Source organism: Thermochaetoides thermophila (genome assembly GCF_000221225.1).
Source record: "Thermochaetoides thermophila DSM 1495 unplaced genomic scaffold scf7180000011816, whole genome shotgun sequence".
Classification (NCBI taxonomy): Eukaryota; Fungi; Ascomycota; class Sordariomycetes; order Sordariales; family Chaetomiaceae; genus Thermochaetoides; species Thermochaetoides thermophila.
Genome location: NW_006383032.1, coordinates 1,903,525 through 1,915,533, shown reverse-complemented (window position 1 = coordinate 1,915,533; position 12,009 = coordinate 1,903,525). Strand labels below are relative to the sequence as shown.

Here is a 12,009-nt window from a genome sequence, read left to right as displayed (position 1 = left end):
GAACCATCTCTTTATTCAAGACGCCCACGGAGACAGGTGGCTGTGGCTTCTGTGTCGAAGTGAATGGAGGAGCCTTCAGAGTAAGTGGGCTTTTAGGTCCGTCAGCATCTGCAACTACGGCAAGATGGTGGTCTGATGACACTGCCGTTGAAGGAGGAACTACTGAGGCGTTCTAATCACTGCTCTGTTTGCAGTCGCTTGGCTTAGTTTAAACAAAAGTGGGCGACTTGTTACGGCTGGGAGTGCAGGCTGGCAACTGTCGGCAGGCGGCGTAGCGTGAACCAATGGGAAGGCCTGAAGTGGGATCAAGAGGCAGACCAGTCAGATGGAGAAGCGCAATTATCGCAGCTTCTCGCGCTGCGATGCACTGCGATAACTGCGAAATTCCTCAACAATACCAAAACAAGTAATGACAGCACGCTAGGCAAGCTGATGGCTTCAGATATAAATATGTATATAGAATCAACTATCCCCAGAGCCATGACAAGTACTCTCCAGTCAGCAATAGAAACAGTTGTCAACCAACGATTGGTGACTGCAGTGAACCCCGTACTCTACTGTGGGAGGAACCCACTCCCTCAGATTCTATAACCTGGCCACTACCTTCGAACCTATCTGAGGAGGTTGTGGAATCGTCACATTGCCCCTGTGAGTCTATCAGTGTTAATTGTGGAGTCCGTTAGAGCCCTCCTTGGTCTCCATGAACTGTTACAGGGGCTTTGTGTTGCCCTGTGGATTGGACGAGGAGTCCCCGGGAGCTGTTGACATTTTTCAGTGTTTTTCTTTTTATTTGTTTAACTTGTGGCTGTCAGTAGCCTAACTTGAGCTTCACTGGGCACTGGGCTTCAATTGTCACCTGCATGGGCTTGAAAAGGGTATCCAATATAAAGAACTTTGTTGTGCCCTTCAACCATCAATAATTTATATATGCTTAGAGCTTCATAGCTGTCAACGCAACATCCAACATCTCTTTCACTGAACGTCAGTGCTGTTGGTCACATCCTCCCTCTAATATCGAATGCGGAGTGCTGGCAAGAATCAGATTTGAGCTGTTAAAAGCTTCGCTATATGCTATTTCTATGGAACTTGAATGATAACAATTCGCAATTAATAACGAACTTCCATGGTCATGAAGGAATGATAATCTTTTAAAGATGTTGAACATACGCATCATTGTCTGGGAATATCGAGTGTCCTGGATGAGACAGCCGTTAAATTATGATGAATTTGAGCTTAAGGAAACTCACTGATCTGTTCGAGCCCAATCAAAATTATTAATGTGAGCCTCTACAGCACAAAGGAAGCATGGTCATTTTGCAACCAGTGCAGCGTCTGCACCAGATCAAATTCCTACTTGCCACCATGACCTCCATTCACAGCCTGTGACAACACCCTCCGCCAAGAATCTGAATAATTGTGACCCCCTGAGATTCGCGCCGCGCACCCGGGCACAGACCGGTGTTTAAAAGTATAAAAACTTCCTGAAACTCTTTAAAACTTTCTCCTCTTACCACCGCTCTTCCCCAGGTAAGGAACTGCCGTAGAAATAACCAAGCAGCTGAGGGTCTACAGCCCTGTCTTGTGACAGATGGTTGTAACCATCATTGCGAGATCAAGTTCCTCCATCAGACCGCCTTGGCCATTCTTCTTCCATGGGTAGCTGAGGATTATTTGGTGTGAGATACATTTTCTTCTTCCTAACTGCTTTGTTAGGCAGGAGAGCACTAAGGGATCCTGTGGTCAAATAAGGGTCATTGGGGGTTCTCACTTAGGGTTCCTGGGGCTCACTAGTCGAGGATGTGTAGGGTGTAGGTGGGAGCATGTATGGAACTGCTTGAAACAGATACTATGATCTCCTTTATGCTATTTTTTTTTTGGTTAGAGATATCAGATATTCCTATAAAGCAGGAATGCATTTTAGCAAAGTTCATGATCATAATGGAATATGGACCAGTCATTGTCCATCATTTCACTGCTATCAACCATGGAACTTTACGGAGGATTTTAGACCGTGTTATTATCATTTACAGATTTGTACTTCCTCTTCAATCAACATAAGCTATGGGGACAGCCATTTCATCAGATATCAAGCCCGTATTTCTAAAAGCACCCAAACCATCCAAGTCTAAGCATAAGCCAGTACATCACCTTCGGCCCCCATCTCTTTGTCAACAGCACCCGTTATCGATGATTGTCCCTCAGGTCCTGACACTGTTCAACACATATGCTGCAAATTATGTTCTTGTCCAAGACTTTCATATTACAAACGCACTTGCAGACACACCTGTAGTCTGATAAGTCCTTGCTGTTTGTGCACTGGTTGTTCCTGGACGAGTCAAGAATCGCCATGGGGCAGGTGCATGGAGGCAAGTCGCTGGAGAATGCGACAGTTGTGCTTTCGGTAAGCAAGGGGGTGAGTGTGGGGTTGATATAGGAGAGGTTCTGCTGTTTTGGTTGTTGGTGCTGCTGTTTAAATTGCTCTGCAAAGCTTGAGAACGAGGATGCCAGGTGAGAGGAGGGAGGGCTATATACTATGTGAAGCAGGAAGATATTTATCATCTGCTTGCTTTGAATGTAAGATGATACGTTTAAAGCAGTTCCTCATGCCCAAAGGAACGTCTTGGAGAGCTTCAGTGACTCAGGGGTAAGTTCAATATCTACTTGGCAGGTGACATAGTACTGTTGTACCACTTCCTCTTTCCCGGTTACAATTACCAACACTTGGTATAATTGTAAGGAATCTTGTAATCAGTCAGAAGGACTCAAATTATTTCACGTTTGTGACATTAAGACACGCTGGCAATTTGGACTTACTTTGACAGATACCACAAAAGTCTTTAGAGCCATGTAGGCAGTCCATATAACAGAATATAAACTTTTTATGAGCATTCGTTTTGATGGACTTTGGGAGGAGTATATCTTAAACTTGGCTCTCTTTTCCTTTCGAAAACATAGTAACTGAAGCAGAACCCGATGCTCAGTTCTCCCTCTACCCCTGAGACCTTGTTAAACCACGGCCCCGATATCGGTCTACCCATCAGGACATTCAAGCTATAATCGGCATTTATAACTGACAACAACGCAAAACTACGAAGGCTCTATTGATCTTTCTTATGCAAGACGTGAAGAATAGGTAGTTTGAGCATTTTTTTCAAGAGAATCTTTCAATCATTCATCCAGCCCAACTTCGAACTCCTTTGTTGGCATGCAACAGACCACCAAGTTGACATACTCAGATTTATCCCCATACCAACAATATTTGTCAACTCTTGATAGCTCGTGTCCTTCAAATACATTTATCTCAACCATTCTCTTGCTCATCCTCATCCTCTTATCGGCTGCGTGTTGATCGGTACGGCTCAGTTGATGGCCCCTCAAGGATGGAGTGATCAACGGGTAGTGAGGGCACCAGCCATTGATAATGTGAAGCTAATGAGAATATTTGGTGTGCAGAAATAGCTCTAGAAAGCCTCTTTTTATTTGTGATCCCCCTATCCTGTCTCACTGAACTTTTCATTTTACGAAGTATCTGAGTCTTATTCTCAGTTGGATAATAACATCTTTAACGTACTTGTAAGCCACTAGGACGTGTCAGCTACTTGCTGGTGGGTGACACAGACGGAGAGCTGTAGCATCGGTAAAGGATTAGGGGCTGCTGTGACGGGGCGGCTTTGCTACTATACTAAGGCATTAATGGCATGTCACGGCCATAGACATCATGCAACATGATGAGTTTCAATCCAAAGGAAATCACCTGTTGGGCCTCGATGATCTCCTGAGCACAATGTGTAGAACACAGATGCCCTCACCAACACCACTGGGAGATGAAAATTTGAAGAGACAGGTATCTGTATTCATTTGACCAGCCACAACAGCCAGTCATATCTACCAACAGTAACCCCTTTTCAGAAAAAGATAATAAATTATGATGATGTCACCACAGAAATTCATGCCTAACTGACTCCCCTACTTCATAAAGCAGCCACATAAAGTAAATCAAGCAAATCCTATTTGACTACCCGATGATGATGATGATGATGATGATGATAACCACCAACCAATGACCTTGACGCCTGGCCTGCCTTGTTGGAGAAAGAGATTTAGGAGCCTAGTGCATCCACACCCAACCCTAAAGACAAGCAAGCACTCCTCCCATGACACCAGCCCGAGTCAGACAGCCTTGAAGCCAACCTTCTGAAGATGCAAGCCAGAAGAAAGAAACCCAAACCGTACCGAACCGAACCGAACCTGACCCGAGTCCGAACCAATCTCGCGATGCCCTCTTGTATTCAGTAGCACTACCCGAGAGAAACCAGACACCGAGGATTTTGCCCATGGGGTATCCATCCCTGAATGAAGACCCAGAAAGATGCTGATGCCCCCCACTGTACTAGAGATACCACCCGAGAGAAACTCAGAAGAACGCCTCGATACCCAGCCCATTAGATGCCAGAAAGAGAAAGCAATTGAGTTCAGAATCAGTTATTTCAGGTTCGCAATTTGCAACTTCGTAATGAGGATGTTTGAGTGTGTGTCATGGTATTTCCGATCCTCCTCGGTCAACTATCATGATTTCAGGACAGTATGTGCGGGTAAACGGTACGATCGACTACGCCTTAAGTGACGCAACCGCCCTTGCTACCTCCTGTGTTGCTGTGATCTGCCAACGTTGCTTCATCTCTTCGTTGACAGCGGATGGGTCCTTCACCTGCTCGTATATGCGACGCGATACGTCGCGGTTGATTGTTTCGTACTGCTCTGCCGTGAGTTTTCGTGAGTGCCAATGCGGCTTGAGAGCCGTGCGTACAATCTCACTGATGCTCTGCTTCATTTCTAACGGCAGATTGCTCCTCGTCGGCGAGGTGTTCTCCGAGCGCGACAGCGTAACGTTTTGCGCACGGCGGGGCTGTGGCTGGCGAAGCTCCAAGGGGCGATGGTGGACTGTTGACTGGACCAACTGTGGAGCTGACTTTTGAGCTGCCTGACGAAGTGCGCAGCCCCGAGACTCCGAATCGCTGTTTTCGGGAGATGACGGCCGGCCACGGGATGGTTGTAGCTTTCGATTGGGAGACGGTAGTTGTTGTCGGCTCGAGGCAGATGATGAGGCACGTGTTGGGGAATAGTGAGCCGGAGGGTAGTTAGGTCCAATATGAGAGCTCAGAGTCATCTGGGGAGAACTCGCCCGCGGAGGGGTAATTGTCCCGATCGATGGTGAGCGAGCCGGCGAGTGTGCCCCGGGAATAGGGCCGAACATGTTGACGAGAGTTTCTTCATCAGACGGAGTGCTCATCTCGACCTCTTTGAGAAGGGCAGACAGGAAGGATGGCTGGGCGTCGGAGGGAGCAGCGTCCGCTCGATGTGAAGGACCGGCCAAGTTCTTTCCCGCTGTGGATGACTCGCCGTTAGTGTGGTTGTGTGGGGGTAGCCGGCGAGTACGAGGGCGTTTTAGCTTCCTTTCGGGCTCATGATGATGTTCCTCCTGCGGTTCAGCCGAGGCTGAGCGAGACCGCTTTCTAGACTCGCACTCCCTCGCCTTTTCCAAAGCCGACCATGCCAACTGTTCTTTGCGCGATTCTTGTGTATCTTGCGGCTGCGGAGGCTCTGGACGTGCGAACTGGGGAAGGTTACTCCTGAACACTTCGCGGGCGCCCAAGCGACTAGCTATGTTCAAACGCTGCAGCCAACGTTCATGTTCCCTTCGTTCCTGCTCGCGAAGCTGACGCGACCGACGCAGACCCTCAAAAACTTCGGGATCCTCATCGTGATAATCAAGGTCCAATTCGAGAGCCTCCCAGATGTGACCTGTGATGCGGCCCCAAGCACCCTGCCAATCGTCAGACCGAGCGCGTTGCCTAGCTCGCCGCATACTAGCCTGAGTGCGTGGGAAGTAGTAGAGCCGACGTGGCCCAGGGTGGTTACCCTCTGCGCCATCCCTAGATTGGCTGAGATCAGGCCCGAGAGCATGCTCGCACTCCATGCAAAACCAGGAGCCAGCAGGGATGCTGTCAAGCCCAATACAATACGTGTGATAGCACGCATCACAACCGTCGCAAAGGAGCAGGACCTCTTCGTGGTCGGTCGAATTACACACGGGGCAAGGGTTGCTGGGGAGGTCGTCGTCGTCCCAGACTTCGTCGTTCTCTTCGGCCCATGCTCGAAAGTCGAACTCGGGCATCTGCTTTTTGTCTTCGACCCGACGGGTAGACAAATACTTGCCTGTGTCCTAGAACGTCAGCTCGAGGAACTGTTAACTTCAAACACACTAATTGAAAGGAGCATACCTCCGACTTTCTCATATACCCTGACGATGTTGAATGTCTGGCGACAGATGGGGCAGCTATTCGCCTTGTCGCTCCACTCGCGCAGGCATGAGTCGTGCAGCATGTGACCGCAGGCGAGAATCTCAGCGACATAGGACTCGCTACCAGGGCCCGAAGTTGCAGTCTTCTCATTGATTTTGTGCAATGCCTCCGGATCCTCAATGGCCAGCCGTTCGTGCTGATCCTTGAGATCTTGGAGCAGCTTGAGCTGCGCTGGTGTTGGTGGGGCTGACCCCTCTGGCTCGACCTCCAGGGGGTCCAGGCAGATAATACACTGATGGTCCGCCATGACTGTAAAACAGACTGGTTTTCTCGAATTTGTCAGGAGGACGCCGAAACCGAGAACTCATGTAAATAAATATGCCTCGGAAAAAGTTGGCCTGGACGTCGACAGTGGTGGCGTTGCACACTGCGATTCCAGGTCCAAGGTGCATGCAGCTGTGATGCAAAGGATATGGAGGGTATGGGTATGTAAATCGATGTACGTGTGCAAATGGAGCGTCTGCGATGAATAGAATACCAGGATTCGGCAGCCGGGCGCTGAATTGCCTTGTCTGGTTTGGGCTATGGTGCGTAAAGCGTAACTGTCCGCTCCAGAAAAAATGCGATGAAGTGATGATGTGAGTGAGATTGTGTGCGGTTTATGTTTATGTATGGTTGCGTTCCGAGCCAACTTAGGCAGCCTGCAAGTGATGATGGATTGATGGATCAGTGTTGGTGCCGAGTCACTCCCTATGGATGTCGTGGGTGGGAAGCTTCAATGTGAAAGAAGGTGGATCTCGGACCGCTTAAAATCGATGACCGAGATTCGCAAACAAGGGATTATTGGCGCAAACAGAGTGTAAAGTTCAGTGATGAGCAGAAAAGCAGGAGAGAGAGAGGAAGAGCAAAACTGCAGCCAGAAAGGTGCCTTTTCTGTACCCACCCCTCCCCATGTGCAGTGACCCCAGTTAGCGTGGGCTGGGAATGTGGGCCAATCAACGCTCGGATTACAACACCACACCGCTGCACAGCGTCACAACTGTACTTACAATTCGGAGTCTTCCAGTCCCTTGAATGGACATTATTAGATTGAGCCACTTTCCAAAAAATGAGAGCGAATACATCATGTAGAAGTGTCAAAGGATGACTTGCGTGGCTAATGAAGCAATAGCCCTGGCTCGAATATAAATTTGCGCTGGTTTTCTTGCTGATCGTGGGACTAATAGACAGGGTATCAGATGGGAGCTGTTATCGCGGGTAAACGGGATGCACAGCAACCCCGATCATCAGAACTTTCATTCAACGCACAGCGACTAACGTCCGGCGTATGAAGTGAATAGGCACTGGTCTTTATTGCTTTGAATATTGCATTTTATGATTTAGAAATAAAGCCGAAGGCTGGATACTTGTGATTCTGTGCAGCCTGACTCCGTTCTGGGGGTGAGCATTGACCACTGTTGAGATCCAGCCAGACGGGCAGGTACCCATGTCTATCTTACTGTTTCCAGAAATCCATATGCTATCGTTCTTTGCAGGTTTCTCCGACAGATTCAGTCACTCACATTTAAGTCCGTAATATTCAAACCTCACTCCACAAGCAAGATGACACATCTCCATTCTCCCCCATTTTCGTTCTTTTGCCGCATGTCTCGAGCGGAGATTCCTGCCAGCCGCCAGCCAGCCACTCCGCCAGATCCAGATCGGGCGTAGGCAGACGGGAGGCTTGAGACAGATTCCCGCCTGCCGAACCAAAGAGCTGGGCATATGATTCCGTCATCCTCTTCGGGAGCCGGAAGATACTTACGTTCTCCGTTAACCTGGTTCACGTCAGGTAATTACGTTTAGCCAACTCTATGGCGTAGAAATCACTTCTGAATTTTGCTAGGATTTAGCTGGTCTCACGTCCCGATTATCCGTTGGCGGTGCCAAGACGCAAGCTCAGCGAACGGGGTCTGTACCAAGGCATCAGAATAGCACGTATCAGTCAGGCAGGTTATTGATACTGCTCGCGCAAGAGGAATGCAGCCTGAAAGGAGAAGTCATTAGCAAGACCAAAAAGGACACAGATAGTCCTGAATTCCCATCAAGGCAAGAATGTAGCTGCGTCACGATCGTCACAAGGCTTTACCAGAACACACCGAGCCAACAGCGCACCGGGACCCATTTGGACAAGTGTCATGGTCATTGACAACTCTAAGGCTATATCCTCGGCGACCGCCATGGTCCTCCCGGGTACATTTGACCGGAAACCGAGGTGTCGGGCTGTTTCTCGTGCGTATCATTTGAGTGACATCGTAACACGAGACAGGCGGACTCGTCGTTGCTCAAAGAATTCTCATTGATCGACCCGCCGTGCCCATTGGCTGAAAGTGTATTGCAGAGCCTACGTTGTCCTGTCCTTGACACCGAACCCGAAACCCAAAACACGCCCAAACGCCACCTCTTCAAGCCTCAGTGATCTCCCGGAGACGGCGGAGGGTTGACCGCATGGCGGCGGCAGCAGGGGTCCTAGTGAGTTTGTTAATGTCATTTTGCCCAATGTCATCGTACACTCGGCTTCACCTACGAGACGGTGTAGGCACCACCAGCCATGGTCTTCTTGCACGACTTGCAGCTCCAGATGCCAACAGCAGTGCGGCGGACGCTGTTCTTGCCGCAGAAAGTGCAAGTGTACCGGGCGTGCTGGGTCACTTCCTGCTCTATGGGAGCGTTAACACTGCACCGGTAATCCCAAGATAGATGCGTTCAACTTACTCTTGACCAGCTTACGGAGCGAGGCACCATATCTGAGCGTGGAGTTAGCTTCAATTCTAGGCGCAAGTAGTCTGTTGTCCCCCGCTTGACGAGATCCCGCGATCGATATTCCGTTCAGCCTTGACGAATCCCACAGACCGCGCGGCCTGAGCACGCAATTCCGCATAGGGCGGTCCTCCACAAACAAGGGCGCTTGTCATTTAGGACTGAGGCACCGGATCCTTCAAATTCGAGAGACCGCTGGAAGAGCAGACGTCACTTTCCCATGAGACTAGCCCACTGCATGAAAGTCATGAAACTTCGATGTCGTCGGAACGTAAATCGCATTACATCGCAGTTTTTGAATATCGAACATGAAATCCGTCGAGATCTCGTTGGCGGAAGGACATCGACAGGCGAACTTCGAGCAATCCAAGGAAAATTGGCTGATACATACCTGGTACCGTACTATATTGATCATGAATCAACTTCTGCTCAAACAAAGCAAAGAAAGGGGAATTTGAGAATTTTCTCTTTTACGTACCTTGCCGGAGATGCCGACCTTCTTCGTGCGCTTAGACATCTTGACTGGTTACGAGGTGCTGGACTTGATAGCGACTCTCGGGGATGTTGGGCGGACGACGACGATTTTGATAGTTGTGCAGCGTATTTTTTTTTCTGGTGTGCGAGCAGGGGACGGGCTGCAAACTGATCGGACTGGCAGAACCCTTTTCCCGAAGAATTCTCGGCTGGTGGCAGGCGGCAGGCAGGCAACGCCAATCTTGGAAGGTGGAGTGGACACCGAGCCATCAAGCCAAGCTTTTGGATGGATGGGGCTCGCGGTCCTCAGGCGTTCACCAATCACCAGCAGGTCATCACAGTCCGTTTAGCCTAACTTACAGCTCCATCGATCCTCGGCGAGGGATGGCGGCACGTCTTTGCAAACATTGGAGATCATAAACAACAGATACAGACATGAGACAAAGCTGGTTTTAAATGATATGGGCAATTGGATCATATCTGCACCGCAATATGTTGGGAATACATTTCCTCAAATAGTCAAACATCTGACGATGACCGCATGGTTCGTTTAGTCAGCAGGGTTTTGGGCTGATCTCCGCTGCCTGTGATCTTGGTGCCCAGTTGACCTCCAGCGACCACTTCCTGACTAAATTTCGTCATCGAGCGTTGGAATAGGTTAGATATATAAAAGTTCGCCGTATATTGAGCGTTCGCCATGCCGCGGAGACAACACGACCGCCAGTACGACTTGGTCGTCTTCGGTGCTACTGGTATGTTATAGCTTAGCCATGTGACTCGGCCGTGAATGAAATTATGAAGAGAACAGTTGCTGAACAGCTTTAGGTTACACCGGAAAGTATGCCGTCCAGTACATCACCACCGACCTGCCAACTGATCTGAAGTGGGCCGTGGCTGGCCGCTCTCAGTCCAAGTTGGAGAAAGTTGTGGCCGAGTGCCAGAAGCTCAACCCAGATCGGGCTCCCCCTAGCATCGAAATCTGCAACTTGAACGATATCGACCTGTCCAATTTGGCCAAGAAAACCTTCATTCTCATTACCACCGTGGGTCCCTATGGCCAGTACGGTGAACATGCCTTCAAGGCCTGTGCGGAGAATGGCACTCATTACTTCGACGTCACCGGAGAGGTCCCCTTTGTGGCTAAGATGATCAAGAAGTATGAAGCTGCTGCCAAAGAGAGCGGCGCAGTCATGCTTCCGCAGATTGGCGTTGAATCTGCCCCAGCAGACTTGATCACCTACTCCCTTGCCTCGTTCATTCGTGAGGAGTACTCCTCTCCTACCGCTGACGTTACGCTCTCGATCCACAACCTCAAGTAAAATCCCGTCCTTTGACTCGTCATCTCAACCATTTCCGGCTAACTCCTCCCAGGAGCTCCCCTTCAGGCGGTACACTCCGCACTGTCTTTACCTTGCTTAACAACTTCACCCTCTCCGACGTGCGCGCCGCCTACGAGCCCTACGCTCTATCCCCCGTACCGCCCGCCAAGCCCCCTCCGTCCCTGCCCATCTTCACCCGCCTGACAGGCCTCATCCAAGTCCCGTTCCTCGGGCTGTTGACTACCTCTGTCGCTGGTTCGACCGACGCTGCTATTGTGCATCGCTCGTGGGGTATTTTCGCCAAGTACCCGGCCCTCTGGCTGCGGGGTCGGCAGCAAAACGATGCTGAGCGGTCGACTAGCTATGGACCCAATTTTTCTTTCCGGGAGTTCATGCGCTCGCGAAACTGGCTGACTGGGTTGGGTATCCATATCGGACTGCTGTTGCTGGGCTTGGTGATGGTAACGCCGTTCCTGAGGGAGCTGGCTGCCAAGTGGGTGGTCCAACCTGGTGATGGCCCGGATCCGGAGACTGCCAAGTTCGATGAGCTAGAATATAGGGGTATTGCGACGGCAGATGGGAAGAAAAAGCGGGCGCTATGTAGGGCTTGGTTCATGGGAAGCCCGTATTACTGTAAGCCTTCTCTCCCTCAGCCATGTTTATTGGAAGAGTTCGCGCTAACTTTGTGACAGTGACAGGTATCCTGCTTGCCGAAGCTGCTCGCACGCTGCTGGAGGAAGAAGTTGAACTCCCTGGTGGCATCTACACCGCTGCATGTCTTGGACAGCCGTTTATTGACCGGCTGGAGCGGGCCGGCTTCCATCTCGAGACGAAGTGCTTGGAGCACTAAGCACAGGAAGTACCCTCTGCATACTTTTGGATACTACATAGGCTCATGGAGTACATAGAAGCACCCAAAAGCACAACCAAATCCCTCATGGGGCATATTTTGACTTCGAATCCTGGCTCATGTTCCGTTCGTATTGACTGATTAACCAATATACACAACCAGAATCAGCTAGAATCCAAGAAGACCGCCTGGAGTAAACAGACTGAAGTACTAAAAAACCACACCATTACCTAATCCCGGCTTCAGAAACAGTTCTTGGCCGATA

At 49.9% G+C, this 12,009-nt stretch overlaps 3 protein-coding genes across 3 annotated transcripts; 1 reads left to right on the top strand and 2 right to left on the bottom strand.

The window, feature by feature from the left end:
• Positions 1-4,609: 4,609 nt before the first annotated feature.
• On the bottom strand, positions 4,610-6,609 carry CTHT_0026120 (uncharacterized protein; the record flags this gene model as incomplete). The annotated part of the gene is made up of 2 exons (XM_006693008.1): positions 4,610-6,216; positions 6,282-6,609. The coding sequence occupies 2 exons, from the start codon at positions 6,607-6,609 to the stop codon at positions 4,610-4,612; spliced, it is 1,935 nt and encodes a 644-aa protein (XP_006693071.1).
• A 2,137-nt stretch (positions 6,610-8,746) lies between these two features.
• Positions 8,747-9,618, bottom strand: CTHT_0026110 (60S ribosomal protein eL43; the record flags this gene model as incomplete). The annotated part of the gene is made up of 5 exons (XM_006693007.1): positions 8,747-8,810; positions 8,869-9,001; positions 9,057-9,088; positions 9,493-9,503; positions 9,580-9,618. The coding sequence occupies 5 exons, from the start codon at positions 9,616-9,618 to the stop codon at positions 8,747-8,749; spliced, it is 279 nt and encodes a 92-aa protein (XP_006693070.1).
• A 654-nt stretch (positions 9,619-10,272) lies between these two features.
• On the top strand, positions 10,273-11,744 carry CTHT_0026100 (uncharacterized protein; the record flags this gene model as incomplete). The annotated part of the gene is made up of 4 exons (XM_006693006.1): positions 10,273-10,327; positions 10,401-10,890; positions 10,947-11,527; positions 11,593-11,744. The coding sequence occupies 4 exons, from the start codon at positions 10,273-10,275 to the stop codon at positions 11,742-11,744; spliced, it is 1,278 nt and encodes a 425-aa protein (XP_006693069.1).
• Between the last annotated feature and the right edge of the window lie 265 nt (positions 11,745-12,009).